General features: G+C 50.3%; 1 protein-coding gene across 6 annotated transcripts in view; it reads right to left on the reverse strand.

Moving 5' to 3' along the window:
- Positions 1-672: 672 nt before the first annotated feature.
- The window catches only part of LOC110597165 (liver carboxylesterase 1-like), a 37,343-nt gene continuing 11,323 nt past the window's right edge, over positions 673-26,692 (reverse strand). For 3 of the 6 annotated variants that reach the window (XM_078032331.1, XM_078032334.1, XM_078032333.1), the window contains exons 4-14: positions 25,699-25,832; positions 22,972-23,125; positions 21,454-21,558; positions 19,587-19,691; positions 17,965-18,003; positions 12,376-12,516; positions 10,817-10,897; positions 10,500-10,647; positions 4,729-4,860; positions 3,608-3,680; positions 2,927-3,334 (exon numbers count right to left, since the gene is read on the reverse strand). In XM_078032331.1, coding sequence (XP_077888457.1) covers positions 3,082-3,334; positions 3,608-3,680; positions 4,729-4,860; positions 10,500-10,647; positions 10,817-10,897; positions 12,376-12,516; positions 17,965-18,003; positions 19,587-19,691; positions 21,454-21,558; positions 22,972-23,125; positions 25,699-25,832 — 1,365 coding nt within the window. In that variant the 3' untranslated portion in view covers positions 2,927-3,081. Of the gene's footprint in view, positions 1,454-2,926; positions 3,335-3,607; positions 3,681-3,939; positions 4,129-4,728; positions 4,861-10,499; positions 10,648-10,816; positions 10,898-12,375; positions 12,517-17,964; positions 18,004-19,586; positions 19,692-21,453; positions 21,559-22,971; positions 23,126-25,698; positions 25,833-26,349; positions 26,386-26,692 lie in introns of those variants that run through there. The other 3 variants (XM_078032332.1, XM_078032335.1, XR_013430894.1) reach the window with 3 other exon arrangements.

The following is a 26,692-nucleotide window of genomic DNA, read 5'->3' on the forward strand; positions in this document are numbered from 1 at the left end:
GACAAGAACAAATTTAGAGGAAGAAAAGATTATTTGGGGGGGAACCTACAGTTTCACAGGTCTCAGTCCATAGATGGCTAACTCCATTCCTTGGGGCTCGAGGTGAGGCAGAGCATCATGGCAGAGGATGTGGCAAAGCAGTTCAGTCCCTGGCGATCAGGAAGCTGAGACAGAGCATTCTGCTCACCAGGGACAAAATATATACTCCAAAGGCACACACCATCAGCCACCTACCTCCTTTAGTCACCCCCTACTTGCCTATAGCTATCACTCAATTAATCCATATAAGTGGATTAAGCCATTGATTAGGTTACACCTCAAATAACCTAATCATTTTTGCCTCTGAACCTTGTTGCACTGTCTCAAATGTGAGCCTTTGGGGGACATCTCCTATCCAAACCATGACATTACCCATCGGTTCATGTAAGTTTTTCATAAGATTCTTTTAAGTCTCCAGTCTTTTGGTTTGACACCTCAGTTATCTCTGAATCTGGGTCTGTTGTTTGCTTTCTCTCTTGTTAATGGATGTTTTCTTGCTCTGTGTGTGTGTGTGTTTACAATTTTTGGATTCAATGCTTTACATCATGTGTAAAGTAAGTAGAAACTGAGGGCATTTAGGAGTAAAAACAGGGTGTCTATTCTTCTTGGTTGATTGTGTGTGTGCATGAGTGCGTGTGTGTGTGTGTGTGTGTGTGTGTGTGTGTGTGCACTGTTACCTTGGATATCCTAAGTGCACCACCAGCTTCAAATTCTTCCAGTGTGCCCTTGAGCTCTGTTCTGTGTCCCCTGTGCGCAGGAAGGGTTCTGAAGGGGTTTTAGAGTTGTTCTGCTCCACACCTGCCTTGTGCTCCTGCCTACAGGGAAGGTCTCTCTCCAGACTTCTACTCTTCCCCAGCCGTAAAGTCCTGGGACTGGGTCTTTGCATCCTGGAATTGTTTCTCTTGCCCTGGTTGAGACTCAACCTTGGGGAGCCTGGTGTTCCCCTCAGGGATCCTGCCTCCCACCAGCCCTCAAAGTTCTCTAATGATCTTGACCCCGGAGAGGGTGGTGCGCCACAGTGAGAGGTATAGGGCTTGACATTTTTCCTTTGGTTCGGCCTCAACAGGTGCTCACCAGTTCCTTAGGAGGGGTCAGGTCTGCTGCCCTCTTCCTGGTGGTGGTTTTTGTTCTTTATGGGAGAAGGACCTGGCAGAGCTTCAGGCCCGCACCCTTGGAAGCAGGTTTTCTCAGCCTTATTACCCGTGCTCAGCCTTTCTCATGAGCACCAGGGAGAGGAGTCTGTTGTCAGGGGTGTGGACTCTCCTTGGGCCTGTGGCTTGGTGATATTGCATTTGTGGATGCCAGGCTGGTTTCCTGGCATATGTCTCCTCAAATCCTCAGAATCTCTAAAGTGTCTTTTTTTTGGATGCAAATGATTGCTGGCACCCCGAGGTAGCTTCTGGAAGTTGCTGGTCTGTGGAAAGACAAAAGCAGGGAAAGGGGGCTGGGACTTAAAGCCCCCCAGCCCCCAAGGGGAGAGGGACTGAAGGCTCAGCTGGTCACCAACCTCTTTTGGTCTCATCAATCATGCCGACAAAAGGAAGCCTCCACACGTCTGAAAGGTCAGGATTCGGGGAGATTCTGGGGAACTGAGCTTATGGAGATTCTTGTAGGGTGGCACACAGAACTATGGGCACTCTGTGCTACGAGTACCTGTGCTTCTGTCCCCATAGCTCACCTTCTATCTGTATCCTTTAATATCCTTTTCACACACACACACACACACACACACACACACACACACACACAGACACACACACACTCTGAATTCCCTGAATTCAGTAAACTGCTTGAACAAACTAATCAGACTCAAGGAGAGGGTCTTTGGGAATCCCGATTTATAGCCAGTCGGTAAGAAGTTCAGGTAAAAACCATGTGGAGTTGTGCCTGGCATCTGGGGGAGGGGACAGTTTCGTTAGAGACAGCATCAGGACCCAATTGCGTCAGAGGCGGCTCAGCTGCTGCAGAATTGCTTGCTTGATACGTGGGGGAACAACCCCCCCCACCACGCACAGCTGGAGTCAGAAGGGATCTGGGTGGTGAGTGTCTGGGGCAAGCTGGGGCTGAGTTTGGTTTTTCTACTCGAGTTCCAGGGATCTGAAACTCTCATCCTAGGCTACATTCAGCCTTTAGCACTGGATTAAACCGTTCAGAATATTTCCATTCACACACAGGACAACCAAATTCTCCTCCTGCCGACGGGAAATAAGCCAGCGTTCACGCCCACCTCCCCTCCAAGTGCTGCCTTCGTTTGGATTTCAGGGTGCCCACGCGCCTTGCCCCTTCAGCTCTCTGGTGCAGAAGGTTCTGATGCTGAGGACAACCCAGCTGTCCCCTGCTGTCAGGGTTGGAGCGAGACTCCTCAGAGCTCTGGGAACCTGGCAGAACCCAGCAGTCAGCCCTCAACTTCTGAAGGAGGCTGTTCTAGAATGTTCCTTTCAAGGTCTTGCTCTGGTGAGGTCACTGCCGAGACCTGGAGTGGTCCAGGGTCCAGAAGGGCTCAGAAGAGGTTTCAGAGGGGAGCATCTCGTGGAGGGGCCCGGGTGGTGACTGTGTGTGTGGAGGAGGGGACTGCAGAACTCTGGGACGGTCAGGAAGCCATGGAGCTATGCCACAGGCTCACCGTGGCACCTGGCCTTCTCCGCAGAGAGTTCCAAATTGAGGAGGGAGACCCTCCACACTGACCATCCCAGATCCTCTTGTTGGAAGTTGTTGGGGGTCCTGTGACATGAGGCAGGTCCAGGGTCCCATACTGCTGGACTGGGCAGGTCCAGAGGATGAGCTACCCCAACAGAAGTGAAGCCCTCCTATCTCCTGATGGCGCCTCCCTCTGCAGACTGTCTCTGAGGAGGAAGGTCTCATCTCTAGCTCCAGTCCCAGAGACTGATTTGATAACAGGACAAACATTTATTTCACAAATGGAGGTCATCCGCAAAGGCATGCCCCCTCCCTGGTCTATGCCCAGCCCATCCCACAATTCTCCAGCCCCTCAGAACCCACACCTGTTTTGCCCCTGGGGTTCCTGGAGGGTGGCACCCAGAACTAGGAGTCCTCTGTGCTCTGAGTCCTCTTGCTTCTGTCCCTCATACACAGCTCTCCTCTCGGGCCACTGGCGTTCCTACACTCCTGTCCTTCGTCAAGCAGCTGTCCTGTTCTCCCAGACTTAAGCGTGGTCCAGAACACCGCTTCCCTGTGTTTCAGCCCCTTGGCGGCCTTGGTTTGGGGGCCGATCTTCAGGTACTCTTCTTCTTGGCTGTACTCTGGCCAGTGGGGGAGTCCTTTTCCATTGGGGTTCCTGAGAACAGAACCAAATAGAAATTACCCAAAGCTACTTCGAGGTCCGAACATGTCTCCGAGACCTTTCAGGGAGCTCCTGGACTTTCTCTGCTTTCCAGAGACGGGAACTCTCCACCTCTCGGGGCAGCCTGTAAGTTCTCAGAGCACCACCGTCACAGTTCTGGGGTCTGTCACTCCCACTTTCACCTCTTCCCAAAGGGTAGGCCCCACCCCATGCGCCCATCCACCCACCCACCCACCCAGCCTGCTCCCTCTTTGCCACCAGCCTCACCCATGGCGAGCAAAGTTGCCCCAGAATCTCATCACCATCCTGCTGAGCTTGGTCTCCTCTTCTGAGGCGCCCCCTGTTGGGGAAGAAGGAAAAAACGCTTTGACCGCACGGGCCAGCAGCAGCACCTTGTGGGAAATGCAGGACATGCAGCTGGGGGAGGAGGATCATGAGTTGGGGGCCAGCCTCAGCAACTTAGCAAGACCCTGTCTCAAAGTGAAATATCCAAAGGGCTGGGGATGTGACTCTGTGGTCAAGTATCCCTGTGTTCGGTCCCTGGCAGGCATGCGCGCACACACACACACACACACACACACACACACACACACACACACCTTGAGTAAAGGACTCAGCCACGGGCATGCAGTTCATCGGGAAGCTGGTTGTCTCTGTGTTCTGCTCACTTATCCTGTCCTTCCGCACTCAAGGTCCAAAAGTCACCCCGGGGTTTCCTCTATCTTGTAGGACTTCTAGCTCTCGGGTTGTTTCTTAATCTCCTGTGTGCATTCACATTTCCAGAGAGTCTGAAAAATACCAGACATGCTAAGAGCCCAAGGAGTCACCTGGCTGGGAGACGCCTGGTGTGTCATGAGCAGCCATGAGGTGGGCCACAAGTCCTCTGCAACTGCTGAGTTCACGTACCAAAGACATTTGTGAAATGTTTTAAAAAAATATTACATGATTACTATCTTTAGTATTATTTTACTGGTCTAGGTAGAATAGATGACTTTTAGATACATACATAGACAGTTCCATATGACAGTGGATTTGAAGTCATCACCAGTTTTAACCTCACCCTTCCTCACACTCTAAGATGCCTTTTAAAGTGGAAATCAAGCAGCAGCATTTTTATTACAGAGGAGGGCCCTGCAGGTGGACCACCACCTCCCTCACTGATGACCCAGGTCAGGATTCTGAGAGTCGCTCTGGCTCAGGACACATGCACATACCTCCTCCTCCTGGCATCGTAGCAGGAGAGAGGCTGGGAACTGCCCCGTGTAGCTCAGCCCTGTTCCAGGGGGTCAGAAGCTCAGCCTGGGACAGCAGAAGTTGCTCAAGGCCACCAAAGCAAGACTGGAACCCAGGCCTACTGTCCACAAGCTTGCAGCCAGCACAGCTGTTACCTTTTAAAAATGGCATCCCAAAGACAGAGTAGACGTCGTCCCCATGGTCTCCTTCCACCGACTTGGGTCTCATGTCTGATACGAAGCTCGGGCGATACTCAAACTCATACATGTAGGTGGGGGCTCCGGCATCTGAGAAGACACGGATGTGTGCACAGTTTACACCACCAGACACACAGCTGGACAGTCTCAAGGTCTCTGGCTGTGCAGGAAACCCCTGGGTGCCAGCCTGGGACAGGGACAGAGTTCCTGGAGTGCCCAGCGACTGGCCTCCGGCTGCAGAGCTGGTCGAGGTGGAAATGGGACATGGGCCAGCTGTTGCTGGAAGGAAGGAATGTCGACGCCTTGGGTGGATCCACTTAAAATCTCATTATAGGGACGTTGGTCCCATCCACATAAACCCCCGACACATTGACACACAAAACATCTTTAGGTGCCCAGTTTACACTGTGCATCGTCGAACACAGACTCATGCTCATTTGTTTCAAGAAGCTGCTGAACCTGGTTGTTGTCTCCTGTTCTGCCTCGTTTTGAGCATTTCCAGTGATTTTCACACCTACTCAGAGAAGAAGGAAGCAAAAACCAAGTGGATTTTTCTGAAAGTGAGGATATTTAAACCCAAACACAGGCAGAAAGAGAAGCATGCACCTCTGCATCTCAGGAAACTGCAAAGTGGGGGTTTCATACTTCTGCCACCTCGAAAATCTCACTTCCTTCCTCACCCAGGGTGCATTCAGGTGACAAGATGGTGGCAGGGAAGAGACGGGGTCAAGGAGTGAGACTCTGCCTCTCTCCTGAACTTTCTTTCTCTCTACCTTTTCATCTCCTACCAAGGCCCCCTGCCCAAGCCCCAAGAAGATTCCAGTTCTCCTTCTCATTGGGTCATCTAAGCCACCAGTCCCTGGTCCTTCAGGACAAACCCAGGGACCCCCCCAGCCTGGAGACCTCTGCAGGTTGCATTGGTCATAATGTCCACAGAGGGAGGGGTCGCTCTAAGAGAGCAAGGGTGAGGCCCTAAGTTAGGCTGGTAGACAAACGTCAAGCCTTTCCCCACTTGGTTACAGCAAGAAACTTGGAAAATGCAGGAAAAAAAAAATAAAATGAACAGTGGGGTGGGGGGGAGCATGGGAGGAGTAGATAAGTTCTCCATAGGGAAGAGGCTGGGAGGGAAAGGGAGGGGCAGGAGATTAGCAAGGTTTAGTGGAATGTGATGGACATCATTAAACAAAGTATGAAGACTCGAATTGGGGGTCAACATACTTTTTTTTTCAGCAGATAACAATATTTTCATTGAAGACTATTTCAGTCTTTCCTAAGGTAACATTTAATAGAAGTCTATAAGATGAGAAAGAACTAAACAGAGAAAAAAATTAAGCTAGATAGGAAAACACTTCCTTGGGGGCAGATAGCATTGATGGCCCCAATTCTTTTTTTTTTTTTTTTAAAGAGAGATGAGAGAGAGAGAGAGAGAGAGAGAGAGAGAGAGAGAGAGAGAGAGAGAGAGAGAGAGAGAGAATTTATTTTTAATATTCATTTTTTAGTTCTCGGCGGACACAACATCTTTGTTGGTATGTGGTGCTGAGGATCGAACCCGGGCCGCACGCATGCCAGGCGAGCGCACTACCGCTTGAGCCATGTCCCCAGCCCTGCCCCAATTCTTAACTGTAACAAAAACCACACCAATACACAGAAATGACAGCACCCTCCTAACTTGGGCAGAAAAAGCCTCCCTTTTTCTGCTTCTAATGCTAGGTTTGGCCAATGGAATACAGCCAATGCAAATTAATTAAAATCATTTTCTGTACAAAAAAATTAAACAAGAGCCAGGTGTGGTGGCACAGGCCTGTAATCCCAGCGGATAGGGAGGCTGAGGCAGGAGGAGAGTGAGTTTAAAGCCAGCCTCAGCCCCTGAGTCCAATCCCCGGTACACAAACCAACCAACCCCACAAACATTAATATTTAAAGTCCATGAGAACCGAAGACTTAATTGTGCTTATACAGTACGTCTTGTCCTGTTAGTTGCCTGTGATGTGCACTAAGAACCTGCCCCAGGATGGTAAAGAAGACTCTTGGGCTACACGGAGGCCAACCCCAGCCTGAACAGCTTGCCCTGGGAAGCCCAGCTCCACTGCGGGGCGAGGTGTTCTGAGGCATCTGTCAGAGGATCCCTGTGTCCTGGGGGGACTTGCAGTCTTGCTGTCATACACATCAGTCGTGCTGGAGAACAAAGGGACGGTCCATGTGAATATGATGGCACCAGAGAGGAGAGGCGCAGTGGGTGCCCTTGGAACCGCTGAATGCCTAAGGCTTCCACTGAGTACGTTTGACAAAGTCCCATTTCCAGTGTTGACCATCCAACTACAGGTCAGACAGGTACAAGTCCGTGGGTTCTCAGAACCCAAGTCTGCAAGATCAGAGAACCATCCAGACTCCCCACGAGTTTCCCCCTGTACCAGGGCAGGAGGTATGTGATGATGTCACTCAGTCCTCTTACTTGGGATGCTACTCTCCATTTCTTGTTTCTGAGGCAAAGTAGACTTCTAGGCACATACCATCAGATCAGGAATGAAGAAGGTCTCTTTTCAGTGAAGAACTTTTCCGTGGGTCTCACAAACGGATCGATTTCATGAGGTTCACCTTTGCTTCTCGCTTCTGTCCAGAAAGAACTCTTTGGCACAAACTGGGCTTTTGTATAGCACGGCTCTCGCTTTGGAGTCCAGCACAATCTCTCTGTCCACGTTGGAGTAAGAGCGCCTGCGACCGCTCACACGGCCCACCCATGCTGGCTACAGAAGGCACCGTCACTAGGCGCCAGGTGCCGCCATCACAACATGTTTTATATACATATGAAAAATGTGGTATGAAAAATTGTGGTAAATTTGATATTTTTCATATACATATGAGAACAGAAGACTTAATTGATATTTTCATATCACATTTTTCATGTATGAAAAATGTGATATGAAAAATTGTGGTAAATATGAACATTAAGAATTGGTATGCAAAGAAAAACAAAGTACCTTATAAAGGCACAAATTGGCATGAACATACTTTATATACAGAGATATGAAAAATTGTGCTCTGTTATTTGTGTAATAAGAATAATAATGCATTCCACTGCTGTCATGTATTTTAAAAAAATAAAATCAATAAAAGATAAAAAAATTAAAAATATAAAATGAACCCAAAAAATTACTTATAATTCTACCATTCATTAAAAAAATTCTTTTTTGATATTTTAGTGCATTTCCCTTTTATGTGTATAAAATTGGGATACTACTGTCTATGTTATTTTGTAATACACTGTAATCACTTCTTTACATCATTAAATATTCATCCATAAAATGATTTCCAGTAGAGGTTATCTCAACATGAGGATGTAGAATAATTTAAATAAATTATTTAAATAAATTTAAATAAATTATTATGGCCCTTTCAGCCCCCATCACTGAGGTTTAGCAAGAAGTGATCTTGGGAACAAGTATCCTTCTATATAATCCTCTTATGAAACAGCATCAAGGTCAAGCTCATTGAAAGAAGAGGTGAACTTTGCCTTTGCTACTCACATACTTTAGAAAGGATCTCAGACCTAATCATAGAGGAAAATTTGCTGGATGCTGCCCAGAGATTCATATATTCTCTCTCTCCCTCTCTCTCTCTCTCTCTCTCTCTCTCTCTCTCTCTGTAGGGAAGGCTTATAGGAATTGCAGCACTAATTTTATTAATTTTTTTTTTAGTTGTTCATGGACACAATACCCTTGTTTTATTTATTTATTTATATGTGCTGCTGAGGATTGAACCCTTTGTCTCACATGTGCTAGGCAAATGCTCTACCAAGGAGCTACCATCTTTACCCCTATTTTTAATTTTTAACCTCAGTATTCCAAGTGATAAAAGGAATTAAGAAGTCCGTAGTCTTCAAGGGGTTTGGTGATGTCATACACCTGTAATCCCAGCGGTCTGGGAGGCTGAGGCAGGAGGATCACAAATTCAAAGCCAGCCTCATCAAATTAGTGAGGCCCTAAGCAACTTAGTGAGATCCGTCTCAAAATAAAAGCTGAAAACGGCTGCAGATATGGCCCAGTGGTAGAGCACCCCAGGGTCTGATCATTAGCACCGAGGAACAAAGAAGAAGAAAAGAAATCTGCATTTGAATACACTGGAAAGCAATATCAAGAGCTTTAAAATGTTCCTGTGGTCCAGTTTAGTAACCTCCCTTCTAAAACTCAATCATAAGAAAAATAGAAGACATATGATTAATCATTTATGCACATAAGGATCTGCATAATGTTATTTGTTGCATCACAATACAAGCAGTCAATAGGATAGAAATAGGAGGTTTTACGTACCTGATAATATATATTTTTACGGATTTTCATTGACATTGAGGAAATCTCCCCAATACAGTGCTTTCTGACCAAAATAACTATATAAATTAATTTTAAACTATATATAAGATGTAGAAAAATTATCAGAAGATAATAATATAGAAAAAATTTATAGCAGATGCCTCTGAGTAGAAGACTTCTAAGTGATATCTGGTTTCCTCTTTTCAAAACTTCCTACAGTTATAACATATGAATTTTATATTCAGAGGCGCTCTTTTGATGGGGAAGAATGAGACAAATACAATAAATGAAAGCTGACCAAATCCATGTAGTCCTGGAAAATCCCTGAACTCAAAAGTCCTGAAATCTCAGAGCTAAGACACAAGCCCAGCATGGGCAGAGCCCCATGACACGCAGGTGGGGACATCACAGATCAGACAGAGTGGCAGACACACCCAGGCTTATGGAAGGGCAGAAGAGCTTCCTGGGAACCCTCAGGAGGCGAAGTGGATTTGGCACACGACGACGTACTGAGGGGCGCTTGGGCAGATGTCAGGTCTGCTGGTTTTTTTTAATTTCTATGTGTACTGAATTTGAAAACGCTCGCAGCATGGGTCGAGAAATCAAGACCAGGGAAACATTTCCTGGCTTGCAGATTAGGTGGATGCAGATTAGTAGGAAAAGAAAGGTCCCGTGAGGCTCTTCAGTTGCACCCAGAAGGAGGGCCTGTTTCTCAGAGCTCCCCAGGCCAGGGGTCCCTGGGAGGCATCGCTGGACAGGACGCCATCCATTGGCTTCCGTGTTAGTTCCCTTCCTGTTGCTAAACCAAACATGGGACACAACCGACTTACCAGGAGGAAGGACCCATCCTGACTCATGTTATAGTTCACAGTCATTTGGCTCTGTTGCTAGGACCTGCAGCAGCGGGGGACACCAGGCCTTCAGGTGTCAGAGGAGACCTGTTCAATCATGCCACTCAGGAAACAAAGAGAAAGTCTGGGGTCCCACAATCTCCTTCAGGGCCAAGTCCCTGGGGACCTAACTTCATTCAACTAGGCTGTCCCTTCTAAAAGTTCCCCCTTGTCCCAATGTCCCCATGGGCTGTGACCAAACCTCTAACACATGGGCCTTGGGGGACATTCAAATTTAAACTATGACAACTGTTATCTTCTTCCTGCCTCCCTTCCTCATCTCCCCACCGGTGTTTTCCAGGATCACCTCCCACATAAACTCCTTGCACTTGAGCCATTTTTTTTTTTTTTTTTTTTTTTAGTTTGCTACTAGCAGAAACCCAACAGGAGAGCACCCTCCCCCTGAGCCACGTGGAACCCGCCCTCAGGCCTGAGCTTCACAGAGCCCACATCTGTCTGTGCTGGAGCCGGGTGGATCCCACATCAGGCTGGTGAGTCCATTTCCCTCTCCCACTCCACCTCTGGGACTCACCTCTGTGGCCACGGGCTGTAAGCACAGTTGGGACACAAAACATGACATCTCCCATCAAGTCCATGAACTGGTCTTTCTTCTTGGTAGGGTCCTCTGTGTCTCCTAAATACTCCGCGATGGCATCAATAGACTGCTTCTCTGAAAGGTTCTGAAATCATCAATAAAGTGACCAGCCAGCAAAGAAGGCCCCATGGATCCTGGACACCGGATCCCCCGCTTTGCTCTGCCTTGGACTTGATCTTTGCTTTGGAGCAAGCCCCCAGCCCTTCTTTCTTTCGTAACCCCCCCCCCCCCCCCCCCGATTCCTAGACTCTTACCACAAGTGGGAAGGACTGCAGCAGGAGTTTCGTGGCCGTCTTCTGGTCTAATGTGTTTTCAGAGAGCGGGTAGCCCATCGCCTGTTGGGGGGAAAAATGGCTTAGCATTTGGGAATCACCAGGAATTAAGGGAAAGACCCAAACGGGACAAACCACACAGCAGTGCAGAATGAAGGCCCTCTGGCCCCTCTCTGAAGGGTGTGGGTCTTTGACGCATTAAACAAAATAAAGGAATCCAATGAACTTGTACCTAGAAAGCCAAGGAGGGCCGAGAAGATGAACAGATGTTTAGGAGAGCTGTCCTTGCTATTTAAATAGATCTTTATCTTTAGGTCAACCTCTGTCTATTGGCTAGAGCCCAGCCAAGGGTCAGCCCAGAGAAGGCAGGGGCTGGCCAGGCTGAAGTAGAGGGCTTAGGGACCGAGGGGAAAGATCACACCTCCGCAGACTCAAGGAAGCCAAATTCCGCCACGAGGGTTTGACCTTTAGGCATAACCTAGAACTCTCAGCACGTGACAATCCTGTCCAACCTCTGCACTGACCCAACAGGAGCCTGGCTGCTAGTGGCTTAAGGACATGTCCTAGGAGGAGCCCAGCCCTCTAAAATGCCTGCCGTATTTCCAGGTGGAAATATTGTTTTTCTCCAGCCAAGCAGGCCCCCAGACCCTCTTTGAAGGCATTTACCTTACAAAGTTTGCAATTATCAATTCTTTCTCTGTCCTTCGAGATAAAAATATCCCATACAGAACTGTTTCCTCAAGGACCTGAGAGCATTTAAAAAAAATTTTTTTGTTGTTTTTTGAAGTCACTTTGAAATGTGAACCTTTGAGGGCAGAAGTCTTGAGCTCTCTTCCAGTCTTGGTAGAAGGATGAGCCCTCACCTCCGTGGGGGGCCTTACCGCAGCTGAGCCTGATCACCAAATGCCACAGGTGAGCCAGGTGACGCATCCCCCACCCACAGTGCCTCCCCAGCATCCCAGACCTGAGACATTTCCAGCCTTTACCGTCAGGGAATTTGCCCCACGGAGAGCTTATTACTGAAGAAACCCTGTTCCATTTGCTTTCAACTGGTTTTAAGAGAAGAAAAGCCCCTTCCCTTTCAGAAGCCAGTTTCAACTCGAAGAGAAGCAAGTTTCTCTGACTGTGTCCACGTGGTGCCTGGGAGCACACGGGGTGACCTATGGGCCCATGAGTCCAAGCCCAAGGTGGAAGGGGCTGGCCCAGGTCTCACTGTGAACCCCCCGCTCCTTCCTCTTCCTAAACATCCTTTGCTTTTTACTTTATTTATTACAATTATTGTCTCTACTCTGGCTCTCCCACCTGGGCAAGTTGGGATTCTTTAATAGGAAAACAATCAGGGTTTGAAGGGAGGGGTTGCCGGGGCTCTGGCACCCCAGGGTCAGTTGGGGCTTCCCAGGAAATGTTGACTGGTGGCAATGGGGACAGCTGCACTGAATTCAGAGGAAGAGATTTGAGACTGGGGAACTCAGGGGACCAGAAGTTGGAGGGAAGATAGGTGGTCAGGGGTCCGTCTGTCTAAGTGGCTTGTATGTTCTCACCTTTGGAATAAACCAGCCAAATTCATGCTTGTTGACTCCCAAGATGTAGGGGACTGTGTTGAAATTCTTTTCAGCCAAAATCGCCTCAGGGTCCTTGGGTAGCACCGTCCCGTCAATCACAGTTGTGAGGAAAGGGTATCTCTAGGGTAGAGAGCAGGTCATGTCTGTGATTCTCCATCCCCAGGAAACACGCCCGTCCCCCTCTGCCTGTCTGAGGGCCGGGCCAGCCCCATGGACCATATATATGGCCATTGGCAGTGGCAATAGAAACGCAGGTTCCTAATAAGGTGAATAAGTCTCTGATAGGATAGAAATTAGTAGCATTGATAAGGTGACAACTAGTTGGGGAAGCAGAGATATTTACTCAAATTGCAATATATACAGGTTATTTATTTATTTATTTATTTGGGTACGAAGCCAGGGGTGCTTAACCACTAAGCCACATCCCCAGCCCTTTCTAATTTTTTTTTTAAAAAGAAAGTCTCATTAAGTTCCTTAGGGCCATGCTAAATTGCTGAGTCTGGACTTGAACCTGCAATCCTCCTACCTCAGCCTCCCAAGTCACTGGGATTCCAGACATGCGCCATCGTGCCCAGCCAGGTTGGGTATTCTTTATCTAAGTTGCTTGCAGCCAGAAGTCTTCCTGATTTTAGAGATTCTTTTTATTTTTGGAATATTGCATAGACATAATTGGATGTCGTAGAAATGGTACTCAAGTCCGAACACACTATTTTTAACGTACCTGGTATTATACCAGGGTTTGTCACATGAGGGCACGTGTGAGTTTTCTACCCATGACATTATTACAGCCCTCAAAATATTTTGGAGCATTTTAGATTTCATATTTTCGGATCAGGGATGCTAAACCTATCATATATAGAGAGATCTATGATATACAGAGATAGATACACATACACACTTAAACCTATCTACCATTCAATTTGAAATGTGCATATATTTCTATCTATTTGTCTGTCTGTCTGTCTTTATATCTGTCTGTTGATCCGTGTCGTTCTTGGAGAAAAGGAGGAGAGTAAAATACCATGTCTCTGAAATGCTCCTTTATGTTCCCAAGAACCCGGCCATGTCCAGGGAACAATGAGAGCAGGCCAGACGCCTGGATAATATTACCTTGAAGGATGCTGACTGGTTCTCACACATGCTGGGAATTAGGGCCCGTGAGTGTTCTCTGTGGAAAGCTGCTTACTTGCCAAGTTCCTTGGGAGGCTGGTCATCCAAGGGGCAGGTGAAGTGAATGTGCCATTGCTCTGTAGCCCAACCTACAGAACCCCTCTCCCCGAGGTCACTGACACGGAGCAGAGCACGTGAAGGTGGTCATCCACCGCTGGACAAAGCACCCTGAGGGGTGAATATGCCCTGTCCAGCCTGTCAGCACCAGGCCGACCCCTGAAGGGTCTTCAATAAGCTTTCTGTCTCGCACACCTTGTGGGGTATTTTCTTTGTCTCTTGGTGACCTATCAGCTGCCCTAGACTGCAGCGCTGTGGACCAGGCACATCCTCTGTGGTTGCTTCTTGCTATTCACGGTAGTTACATTCTGTAAAGTGCCAGGAATCCTGGATCAGTGGATACTGAGCCACAGGTCCACGGGGAAATGAGGTCCAAGGTTCCTATGAGGCCCGTGGACTTTGTTTTATGTGTAAGTCTCTGGTTTAAGATGCTTTAGATCACATGGATTTCTCACAGAGAATTAGTTATGTGTCGTATTAACTTATAATAACACGCCAGGCAGGAAGGGATTAACATCTCCCTGGCCCTGGGTCACCCACATGCAAATTGCTTTGTCTTCAGCCTCCCAACCATGCTATCCAATACCGGCTCTTAATGTTCTTCCTTCCTCATTTCACGAGTTCCCAGGTTTAGCCTCACCTCCCAGGATGGCCTCACCTGCAGACAGGCAGGCTCAGGGATGCTCTGGAGGTGCTGCTCCTGGTGCGTGGCCAAGAGCACCACAGCCCAAGGCTGAACCGAGCTTGTCTGCACAGGTTTTTCTCCCCAAGGCACCCAGCTAAGGAACACCAGGCAGCACATCTGCACTGTGCGAGTGGGCATTTTAAACAGAGAAATTACTAACAAAAAGCACCAACGTGCACAAAACAACAACAACAAAACACACAACTGGCACGAAATAGATTGCACTAGTTAGGACAGAAGATGAAACAAGAAGACACGATTGTTTTGTTTGATTTCAGATGGGAACATGTCTATCATGTGGCTCAAACTTTTAGCACTCTGCACCTATCTGTAAATAACCACCAAAGTGCTGTGCGTTTGATTTTGCAAATAGGAGAATTCACAAGAACAGAACTGATGATTAAGGAGGATTGACTCTCTCTCCCTCCCACCCCCCTCCAACCTCTCTATTTTGTGGTACTAGGATGGAATCCAGGGCCTCATACAGGATGGACAAGTGCTGTATGACTGAGCTACATCCCCAGCCTTACCTCGCTATCTACATTCATTTTTTAAGTATTTATTTCTTTGCAAAAGCTTATGATGAATAGTTTGTGCAGTGATTGCTTTCTTGCTATCTAACTGACAACATTAAGCAAACATCTTTTCTATGCCTTGGAAAATTATCCATCTCTATTTAAACATGAGTTTTCACGCAACCATTTTCTTTGTGCATGGGAAGAGTATCTGGCCCTCAAGATGCCTCCGCTGCATGGAATAGCATGAGGTAAAGAATCCAGGGTGGGCTGATATTACGTTGATAAATTTCTTGATTTTCTGATTTACCTTTGATGCAAAATACAGGGTCGCAGTCAAGTGGATGCACATGTCACCACCTGGGAAGCTGGCTCCGGGTATGGTTATGGCAAACTCAGTCACCAAGGTGTAGCTGTGAAGAGCCTGGGTCCAGGAGCTGAACCCTGGCTCTGCTGCCTATTATCCAGTAACTTGGAACAGTAACTTCCCCTCATGGTTTTCTCATCTAGGAACCCACAGGGAGCCAAAGACAGAACACACGCAGTGCTCAGGTGCTCGATACCCGGAAAAGGCTCAGTTAACTTTGGGTATCACTGATGTGCAGGCTACTGCAGACCCCAGCAGACACCGGCCTCAGGTGCCCCTCTCCAGCTCCGTACTCCATGGGCCATGTTTCCCTTGGTGGAACATTGTGGGAATGGCATGAGGGAGGGGACAGATGAGCTTGCCAAAGTCCCTGTGCTCACGGAATGCCCTGGGGCAGGGTTAGACACAGGGCCTCCACAGGGCACCTTCTCTGCCCACCCTGGGACACATCACAGGCACTCGGACACTCAGATGGGCTTCGAAGGCCAATTCGATGGAAGGAGGCCAATCTGTTTTGCAAACAAAGCCAGGCTTTTAAGAAGGGAGAGGACGTTATAAAGAAAGGCAAGTCTGGTGACACCGGTGGGTGTGAACGCCAGGACCGAAAGAGGAATAGAAAGTGGTACAAATCCAGAAGACAGACCTGAGGCCCTACGGGGGGGACACCTTGTGGGGGGACAGTGACATCAGCAGCAGTGGGGACCACGGTAATTGCCACCGTCCACTCCTTGGCTGCTGCTGGTTCCCTGTGAGGGCCGCAGCGTGGGTCAGAGAACTCAGGGGCACCCCCGTTTCCCTCACTTCCTCTCGGAGCTCCCTGGACTCCCGCCACTGCTCTGGCCCTGGTCCAAGGCACCACGAGGCTCCCTTGGCCCTCGGAGGCTGGGCCTCTCAGCCGGCCTTCCTGTGTCTGCTCTGGCCTCTCCTCTGCCGCTTCTAGCTTGCAGTGAAATGCACTGTTGTAAAATCGAAGACCACATCCCTGTTCAGAGCCCTCTGAGCACCTCCCGTCTCCTGCTGGGTCACACGTGAAGTCCCTCCAGTGACCACCCAACCCCCATGACCAGGACCTCCGCAGCCTCCACCTTGCCCCCTCCACTCCACACACAGGGGCCTCTTGGGCCCCTGAAGCTGCTGTCCCCTCTGCCAGGAACACTCACTCCTCCTCCAGTTCTCCTGACAGCACGCTCTCCAGAGCTTGACTCCAAGGTCACCTGCTCATCAAGCCTGACCCCACTTTTTACATCCCAAACCACTGGGCAACCTCTCTTTTCTTCCGAGACAGGGTCCCACTAAGTGGCTAAGGCAGCTGGAACTTGGGACCCTCCTGCCTCAGCCTCCTGAGTCGCTGGGACTACAGGTGTGTGCCCCTACACCAGCTCCTAACCTCGTTTACCTTACCTCTGACCATGGCCACACATCACATCTCTCATGTTATTTTTTTTCCCATTGTGCCCTCCTCCCTCTGGAAGGAAAAGCTTCAGGAAAGCAGGGACTCTTGCCTGGGCTGAAGTGGCACCCCCTTTCTCCACAGGAGAGCCCCTTCACCAAGGCTGATCTTAGGACTGTCAGCAAAAGAGTCCATTGTAGATAAACTTCCTATTTCCATGTCGCCCTGTTTTACTTGGCCGAGAAGATACCAGCACTCCAGGTGCTGGACAGCCCCTGACCAGTTTTTCACAAACGTATCCAGTGTAGTACTTTGTAGAAAAGTGCAAACAAGGCTCTGGCCTTGAGCTGGGCTTCACAGAGATGTCTACATTTTTAAGAGAAGTTACAACTGGGCTCCATGGTAACAGCTGGCAGGGGGAGGAAAGAGAGGGGAGAAGAAGCTCTCCCCTGCTCAGGTGTTGTCCTTGAAGAGTTAACTTGCCCAGAACAGTGAAAGAAACAGCTGCTTTTATGTGAACTTCTGCAGACTGTGAACTTCTGAGCCCCTCCCCTTACATGCTGGGTATAAAACTCTGAAACTCCCTGAACTCGAGGTTCAGGGGATTACAGCAAAAGCTGTGCCCTCTGAACCTGGCTCCAGCCAAATAAAACGGTTTCCTGCTGTCTTCGGTGCCTTGCCTGGTTTATCCCTACAACAGTGCCACTGCCAAATCCCAGCTGCCAAATCACATCCTGCAAGGCAGTCAGTGCTTCTGAAACTCTGATGGATGTCTGAATCGATCTCATTTCATCCTGACTTTTAAGAGAAGTGCTGGGAGGGAGCTGAGGACAGGGCTGTAAGATGGTGCTCAGCCGATGTCACCAGATCCTGGACAAGTTAGGAGGTGGGAGGGAAAGAAGGAGGAGTCGGGAGGATCCTGTTGGGGTTTCCTAGGTACTGGGAGGAGGGCCGTGTCCTCAAGACTGAGATCCTGGGGCCTCCTTCCCTCCCTCCCTGCACTGCTAATCACCCTGGGGTCCCCCGAGGATGTGTCCTCCTCAGCAAAGACTCCTGAGTCCTTGTCTAGTCATCTCTTCCTCCCAAGAATGTCCTAGAGCGGTCTCCTCCCACTGGGCCTTTCTGGAAGCAGGAAGTATAAAGGAAAAGGGGTGGCCGAGTCCAGGGCACCCAGAGGTGATGGCTGGGAGCGCCTGAGCTGGTCAGGGGAGAGGGCCACCTGCCCATGTAACCCTAGCCAGGGGCCTCCCCTCTTTGGGCCTCAGAAACACACCCACAAGGAGTGATTCTGATGGCACAAAGAGGAATTCTTTCATTCATCGTGAATTGGAGCTCAGAGGTCTTCAGACGCAGCACCTGAAATCAAGAAGCCAAAGGGCCTTACCTTTTTGGGGTCTTGTGATACATCAAGACTGAAGAATTTCTGTAAAGACAAAGGCGAAAGACGTGGTGAGAAAGGCTTCTGGGGGAAACCTGATTTTTCTGATTTTTGACACCCAGAGGTTTCAGGGCCTCCTGCCCAGGGCCTCCTTGGCTGGGCCCAGAGCAGGCAGGCAGGACAGGGTCTGAGCTGCACACGGGCACAGGGTGGAGGCACAAGAGAGGGCAGGGGCAGGTGCCAGCAAGGGAAGGACGGCCCCGGGACCTGCAGTGAGGGCCACCGGAGCTCCAGAGAGGACGTCTGTGGTTGTGCCCTCCTCTCCTTATGAGCTGGGTCCTCTTGTGCCAAAATGGGGGTGGATTTGCCTCTTTCAAGGCATTAGAAAGTAGACTTGTTTGCTTCTTGGAAAACCTGTGTACCTTGTGTGAACCTGAAGAGCCAGGACCCAAGTTCCAAAGTCACAATAGCCTCACCCCATGGACATGTGGGCAGTGCCTCGTGCCGTGGCCTGCCACAGGGCCTAAGAGCATTGTCCAGGGTCCAGATAAAGAGGCCCAGGGTTCCAGCTGCTTCTGAGCTCACACTGACACCATGCAACCAAGGGAGGGGGTCCACTGGCCCCGGATGCACGGGCGTTTGTCCTGCGGGGTAAGCTTCTCTGTGGTGACAAACCACAATGAGGGTCCACCAGTCTTCCAGTGTCATGTGGAAAGCACTCAGCTGGCTAAATGAATGCGTCCTCTCTTTATACTCTCACCTCATCTAACCACGAAACCCGTAGGCATGTTTCTTCGGGGATGGTTCTTGGTGAGCAAGAGCCATGCTCAATCCTAGCTGCATCGCTCCCTGGACACCCTCCTGCACGCTCCCCCCAAGCAGTTGTTCAGGGGGTGAATCAGATGAATGCGCGAATTGAGTCTGACAGCTAGATATGGAGGATGGATCATTGCTTTGGTTGGAATGGATGGTGGAGTGTAGATATACGGTGCTAGAAGATGCGAGAATGTTAAAGTGATTGGAAGTGGTTCAAGGAAACATCACGGATTGATACTGGATTTATGGAAGGATATCAATGGATTGAATGCATTAGTGGCTGGATAGATGGACAATTAGATGAGGGATGGATGAATGGAGGGGTGGGTGATAGGTGAAGGAATGCATGAATGGATGGTCATCTTAGCCTCACAATTGAGGCAGAATCTCAGCAAACGTAGAGGATTGGGCCACTACTGGGTCATAGTTTCTGAATCAATGCTAGCCACATTATGTACCGCCTTTCTGAAAATCTTTGTGCTTAATACCTTCAACCCCCAAATGCAGGATGGTGGTAACTTCTGTGGATATAAAATGTTCAACTTCTTGAAAAGACATCTGAGCACAGCAATGACCAAATATTGACTTTTGATGAAGCCGGGGGATTGCTATGCAACTCTGCATCTTGTGATTGTTGGACTGGTTGACATTTGAGGTGTTGGACCATAAAAAGGACAAAACAAAACTACCACGTGGGATCAGGAGCCTGACACTGCTCCTGAGAGGTGAGAAACTGAGTGATTGATGGGGGCAAGAAGAGAGCGCCTGGGGCCTGGTGAACAGGCTGGGGGCCCGGGAATGGAGGCACCTACCATTTTCTTCGTGGTCTCCAAGAGATCCTTCTCTGACTTCTGGCGCAGGCACTCAACCATGGCGGCGGAGCTGTGGGTGGGACATCCACTTGCGGCAGCAACTTGCTGTAGAGACCACAGATAACAGCAGAGTTCAACAGCAGTGCTCCTGCCCTCCGCGGTGCCTGCCCGACTCCCGAAGGCTGCAGGGGGAGGCGGTAGGTAGCTGAAAACACCCCAGGCCGGCGGGTGTGGGTTCCGGGCCCCACTTGTGCTCCTCTGTTAACTAGTGGAAATCGAGGCACGAGCTGGTTACACAGCTGCGTCTCTGTGAGCTGATCTCTGCTAAAACAGGCACGGGGGTCTGTCAGGAGCATGGGACCCCAAACCCCACAGTCTGGTTTCCAGTCCCCTGGTGGCCGAGGGCCGTTAGAGGGAGCCACTCATTTTCTAAAACAGAAAAGAAAGCTTCTGCTGTCTGCAGCCAAACTGGAGTTCCTAATCAATCCCGGGGGCAGAGGTGGTGCCCTATTGGAGAAGTCATAGAGGGACGAGGGCAGGCTCTGGGATGATGGGGCCATGGTGGGTCGGGGGTGTGGGCTCCCCAGAGCCTCACACAGAGCCTGCTACAGAATCGGTGCTGAGCGAAAGGGCAGGAGTAAGAGAGTCTTGAATTCCCTTTGCTCTAAAATTTGTGATTTCTTTTTGTTCACAAAGTGCGACTTCATCTCTGCCACCTTAATTTCCTTGAAAAAAAAATGAATAAATGCCTCCTTCCTGAATTGAGCCTGGGCATCTGGGCTTCTGTTGCTGATAACCAAAGAACCCTCTGAACCAAATCTCGAACATTCTGTAGACTCTCCGTGTCTCCAAGTCCTCCCTCCTGCTTGTCAGCCCTTTCCTATCCAGTGCTCTCCAGCCACTCTGCCAAAAGCAGCTCCAAATCCCGCCACATCGGGAGATCCAGTGGGTGGTCCTCAGAACTAACCCTGTGGATGATGATAACACCTGGGCTAAATGCTCCTTGTGGGTTTGATCATTAGATGAGATTCTGTTATTTCTGTCCCTGTTTGTGTGTGTCTCTCTCATATTACGGGAATCTGAACCAGGGGCACTCTAACCCCAGGCTACACCCCCAACTCTTTTTATTTTTATTTTGAAACAGCATTCACTAAATTGCTGAGACTGGCCTCAAACATGCAATCCTCCTCCTTTAGCCTCCCAAGTCACTGGGATTATAGGCCTGCACCACCAGACTCAGCTTGTTCCTTGAATTGGTTCCTTTAATTATCTTGTTATAATTGAAATCATATCATTTCCACAACATGTGATCATTATTCTCATTAAGCTCTCTCTCCAGCTGGAATGGATCTTTCAGTGGTGACTAGTATATGGATATATCCAAACCTTGTGGAGTATCAGAACAAATCAGTAAATAAACTCTCCAGAAACCAGCCCTGGCCACAGGGTCCCCAGAGAAGAATCAGTCCAGACCCACATCCTGCAAGCGGAACCACTAGGACTCAGACTGCGACGGAGACATGACCTAATCCCAGGCCACTGCTCACTGTCCACCCCGTACCTGCCTTGGAGCCCTGGGAGAGGTGGGGACGATGGACACTGCACTTTGCTGGACGTCAAGTGTCCGGAGTTTGAATGGAAGCTCTGCCCTGGTCACTTGCTGAGCTCCAGGAACCATTTCCATGTTCCGCCCCCGTGTCCTGGCTCCAAACGGGAGGCTAGACAGGGTGGCCCCCTTTCCTCTCTGCTCAGTTTTCCTCATTCCACTGGCTCTTTGAGCATGTTCCCCCGGATCCCACGGAAAGACCCCCGAGGACCCCTGGAGAGCGGAGGAAACTGTGCAGGAACTGTCGGAGGCGAGACCTGCCTGAGCTCCAGCACTGGTGCTCCTCCGGAACATGCAGGGGCTGAGGGCCACGCCGCTCTCAGAGATGGCCCGGTGGAAGAGGTTCTCGGCCAAGGGAGATAACACCTGGGAGGGAGGGGGGGAGACGAGTTTATGCTCACAGGGAAGAAGCAGGGCCACATTGGTCCCCCAAGCCAACTCTGCCCTGGTGACGCTGACACCCAGCCAGCAGATGGGACAGCTCAGTGCCCATCCTGGCTTGGCCTGCTTCCTGGGCCTGCCTCCCCTGGGAGGACCTCCACAGGGGGACACGGGAGCACCCAGTAAGAGAGAGAACTGGGAGTGGCATGGGCCCATCAGGACAAGCAAAAGCACTGGAGAGGGAGCTGGGCAGCTCCGAGCCACAAGTTCTGATCCTTCCATTATGCAGAGTTTCTCCTAAAAACGATCATGGAGGCACCCAGCCACCGTGCGTGACCATTATAATTTTAAAAACTAGAAATCATTCGGGGTTCTAAATGTCATGAAGTTAGGGAAATAAACATTTTTCTTTTTCAGCCTTATCATGAAATGCTACCCAATAGTTAAACAAAATATTGCAGCAGAAGGGTGTTTAGCCTTTAGGGAAGCAGTCATGATATCCTAAAATGGCGATGCCTAGGCCACCCGTGGTAGGTGGTCCAGAGGCCAAGAGGAGAGATCACTGACAGAAAGGTGGAGGAGAGAGAAAGTCTTAGGAAAAAGACTGGGAAATGCATCTCAAAACCTCCACAGTGACTCTCCTTGCAGAGTGGAAATATGGAGGACTTCTTTCTTCTTTGGGATTATTTACTTTTTTTTTCTTTTTTCTCTACTTTAAAAATATATATCACCATTTTCTTCTGAGTATCCAACTATGAAACCAGTAGATGTTTGAAAACTACAGCGACCAGTTGACCCCAGGGTCAACTTCAAGGTATCAGGAGGATTTCTTAAGGCTCCTCGAACTTTCTGGATCTTCCCTCCCAGCCCCACTCCCCACATCAAGTCATTTCACGTCCCCAAGTTGTGCCTGTGTCCTGTGTGCCCTGCCCAGCCCCTCTCCATTCCCTCTTCCACCCCTACTCTCTCCCACTGACCTCACCCCATGGCACACGATCTTTCAGTTCAAGTCTGCTAGCCTCCCTGATGGACGTGGACCAGTCATCAGACCCCCAAGAGGAAGCGCCTGACTGTCTTGGTGAGCACGTCTCTCAGCACGCAGATCTGGCTTCCACTGCAGCAACGACCTCCTATCCAACCCTCCTCCTGACCTTTTATCTATAGTTCATAACATTAAAATGATTAGGAAGGAGGGAGAAAAGTCCCTCTTGCAGTCTGGGCTGGAGATGCTGCTGGCCCCAGGACAAAAAGAGGGTCTGGGCCCTGACTCTCCCCCATTTGAAGCCAGGCAGTGAGCAGAGTCAACCCTGAACCCAGGTCTTTTGTAACAAAGGAGCCTGCGGCTGGACCCACTGGTCTCCAAGAGGTCCGGGGTGGGGCGGGGGCAGGAGCACTCACAAGAACAGAGACACTCTCTCCTCCTGCTGACTCTCCAAAGACGGTCACATTGTCTGGGTCCCCTCCAAAGTTGGCAATGTTGTCCTGGATCCAGCGCAGAGCAGCTACCTGGTCCAGGTGACCCCAGTTCCCTGGGCTGTGCTCATCCCCAGTGCTGCGAGAGAACGGGGTGAGGTGGGGGTAGAGGTGTCAGGACCAGAGATGGGCTGGGGGCTTGCTGTGGTTTGATATGATTTTTCTCCTGCTGGTGCCTGTGTGGCCCCCAGGGTGGTGACGTTGGAGGTGGTGTGACCTTTAAGGAGTGGAGCCAGAGGTGAGGGGATCATTGAGGGTGCTGCCCGTAGAAAGAATTGATATAGTTCGGATGGGGCTCTCGTTGTTCTTGGAAGAGGTTTGTTATAAAAGAGCAAGATGGCTCTTCCCTGCTCTCTGGCTCCCTGTCTCTGTCTCTGTCGTTTTCACATGTGCTGCTAACACGCCATCTGCTGTAATGTGACACAGCCAAGGGGCCCTTCCCACAGCTCGCTCCATGTGGTCTGGACTCTCAGCTTTCAAAACTGAGTTAAAGAAACCTCTTCTCTTATGAAGTAAGTACCCAGTACCAGGGATTTTATTGTAGCAACGGAAAATGGAGTAATATAGAAAATTGGTACTGCCGGATGTGGTGATGCACACCTGTAATCCCAGTGACTCAGGAGGCTGGGGCAGGAGGATCGCAAGGTCGAGGCCACCCTCGGCAACTTAGTGAGACTATGTCTCAAAATTAAAAAAATAAATAAATAAATAAAAAAGAAAAAGAAAAAGTACTGGAAATCAGTGGTAAAGTAACCCTGGGTTCAATCACCAATATCCACCTCTCAAAAAAAAAAAATTGGTTTACTGAGGAATGGGATCAGTGAAATAGCTATACCCGAAAATGTGGATGAGATTTTGGAAAAAGGTTGGAAGAGCTTGGAGCAGGAGTGGGCTCGGAAAAACCCCCAAAGCTGTAAGGGGTGACCTGTGGTTGATTCTAGTGAGGGCCAGGGGACAAGTAGAAGTGTCTCCGATGGAAACGAGGATGGGATTGGAGTAAAGACGACCCTTGTCATAGCAATTCAGGACACTTGGATGAACCAAGGCTGTGGCTAAGAATGACAGAATCGTTTCCTTGGTGGAAGAAACTTCTCAGATGATGGCCCGGGTATTACTGGCTGCTCCCAGCAAGAATCACCATGAGCCTGGACAGCAAAGAGAGGCAGAGCAGGAAGATTTCGAAAATTTGCAATCTAGATACGGAAGGAGCAAATAGAAGGCATGCAAGGGTGGAGCGGAGGGACCCCTTGAGGAACAGGTGAGCAGGGCCAATCATTCTGACCACTGGGAAAGGCCCAGGCCATCTGAGAAACCTTCAAGGCCTCCATCGCCATCCCAGGCCAGGGGCCTTCCAGGCACAGAGGTATCAAGGAAATAGCTGCGGCCACTCTCCTTCTGCTCCCTGCCCAAGGCCACCCCTGCCCCACGGGCTCCCTGGCCCACAGCCAGAAGAACTGCAGAGGTCCTTCCAAGGGCAGCGGGAGCCCTCCGTTCAGGCATGGTGTGGCTCGGTCTGTGTCACGTGGTCACTCTGGCTGCTGAGCAGGGAGAAGGAGACAGAGTTAAAGATGGAATCTGGGGTCAAGGAGAGGCGGGGGCTCCCACAGAAGCTGTGGCCGTGCTGCTGGGATCACTCCGGGAATCAGTGTAGGGAGCCGGGGTGGGGGACACTCAGAGGCCTGAGCATGCAGAAGGGACGGTGGCCGTCAGAGGGACTGAGAAGGAGCAGCCAGAGGGTGAGGGGCATCCAGGAGCCAAGAGGAGGAGACGTTTCAAAGAGCCGTGAGTGGTCATCTGTGAGAGGCCACTGCTGAGAGGTACGTGAAGTTGCTCTAACAGGGGCTGAGGTCATCAGGGACCTCGACAAGCACAGACAGGAGGCCCGGACAGGAGGAATCGGCCTGGTGTGGGTGGAGGAGACAGGGCCGAAGGAGGTGGAGAGAGTCTGGGGCTGTGTTGCTGGGACAGGAAGCAGAAGCACGGTTCCCGGATGGAAGAGAAGAGGCTCCCTGGGCAGGTGACATGTCCTGGGCATGTGTGGCCTCGGACAACCCCGACAGGCAGACCTGCACCCCTCCTCCGGCTCGGAGTCTTCCCAATGGTGATCAGACCCTGCTCCAGAACCCCCAGTCACCATCTCAGGGTCAGGTGTCAGAAAAGAGTCCCAGTGGCTGCACCCCGCAGGACACCTGCTTCCTGTGCCCATGGAGAAGACATGGAGAACACTCTAGCCTTGATTCCGACTTATGCCAGATGCTAAGGAGGAACCGAGCTGAGTCGATGCCAGCAGTTCTCCAGGGAGCAGCGATCCCCGGGGTCAGATCTCTGGTGACGTCCCATCTCCAGCCACCCTGGCCTTCACGCCCTTGCACTCGATGAGCCCACTCCTTCCGTCCTTTCTGGGAGGAGACGTGCCACAGTCCACTGCCCTGCTGCATGTTAACGGGCAGCGCAGCACAGGCGAGAGGGGTGGAGTGTGTCAGGGTGATCGCAGGTGGAACCGGTCCTCGACAGGCAGAGCAGGCAGCCCAGGCAAAGGGAGCAGAACGCACCAGAGCTCAGAACCCAGAGGACAAGTTTGGCTGGGGCATGAGAAGGTGGGTGCCGGGGTGCAAATACTAGGAAACAGAGATGCTTTGTCCAGCACCTTACCTGAGGAACCCCCAGATGCCCAGGCGGTACTGGATAGTCACCACCACCACGTTTTCATGGGTAGCTAGCGCCAGCCCGTCAAAGTTTGACGCCCCACCAGAGACTAAGCCACCTCCGTGGATCCACACCATCACCTGGGCAGGGAGGGAGCAAGCTTACAGATAAAGGAAGCAGAGAGGGAAGAGGGGTCCCTGGTGTGATCCCCTACCTCTTGGCCACGACAGGACCCCAAGTCCACCAGTGCACAGCGAGGTTGCAAAACACAGTCTCTCTCCTCCCCAGCTCTCCCAGCTGGGGCCCAGGGACCACCCCTCTGAGTGCCACCTGGCTGCCCTTGCCTTTCTCTCTAGCCCCCAATGCCACATCCTTCCAAGTCTCTTCAAACTGAGAAGGTCAGCCTGGGAATAGCAAAGGCCGGGGATGTCCCGTTCTTCCAACACCGCTGTTGCCCTTATGCTTGGGCCATTTAACCAGCTCCACATAAGCAACAGGCAGCACTTGAACTTCAGCTGCATCTCAGTTAACTCCAGTGGGCTTAAACCTCCCTCTGCGGGGTGACTGTCTTAAGAGGCATGCATGAGCCTAGGGTGCCACCCCTCGGCCACCTCTGCATATTCAAAGCTACCCACTCCCCATCAAGCCCAGGCTCACATTCTCCTCCTCCAAGAAGCCTTCGGACATTGCTGAGACACTATCTGAGAACATTCTGTGGACCAGCGACTGGGCCAAGAATTGAGCATGGACACAATTCAAAATTCATGGTTGTTTCATTAAAGAGCTCATGTAGCAGAGAAGAAATGAGAGTGAGTGAAATAATGTGATATTGCTAGTGAAAAAAGAACCCATAATGTGCACAAGTAAGTTCTAATATGGTCCTATTTGACAGTAAAAATGAGGCACTTCACCTGCCTAAGAAGCTACAGGGAGTAAGTGGTAGAAGTGGGACTTGGTCCCGGCAGCCCCAGGGCCCACGTGCAGAGCTGCCCGACTCCCT

This window comes from Ictidomys tridecemlineatus, chromosome 15 (assembly GCF_052094955.1).
Source record: "Ictidomys tridecemlineatus isolate mIctTri1 chromosome 15, mIctTri1.hap1, whole genome shotgun sequence".
NCBI lineage: Eukaryota > Metazoa > Chordata > Mammalia > Rodentia > Sciuridae > Ictidomys > Ictidomys tridecemlineatus.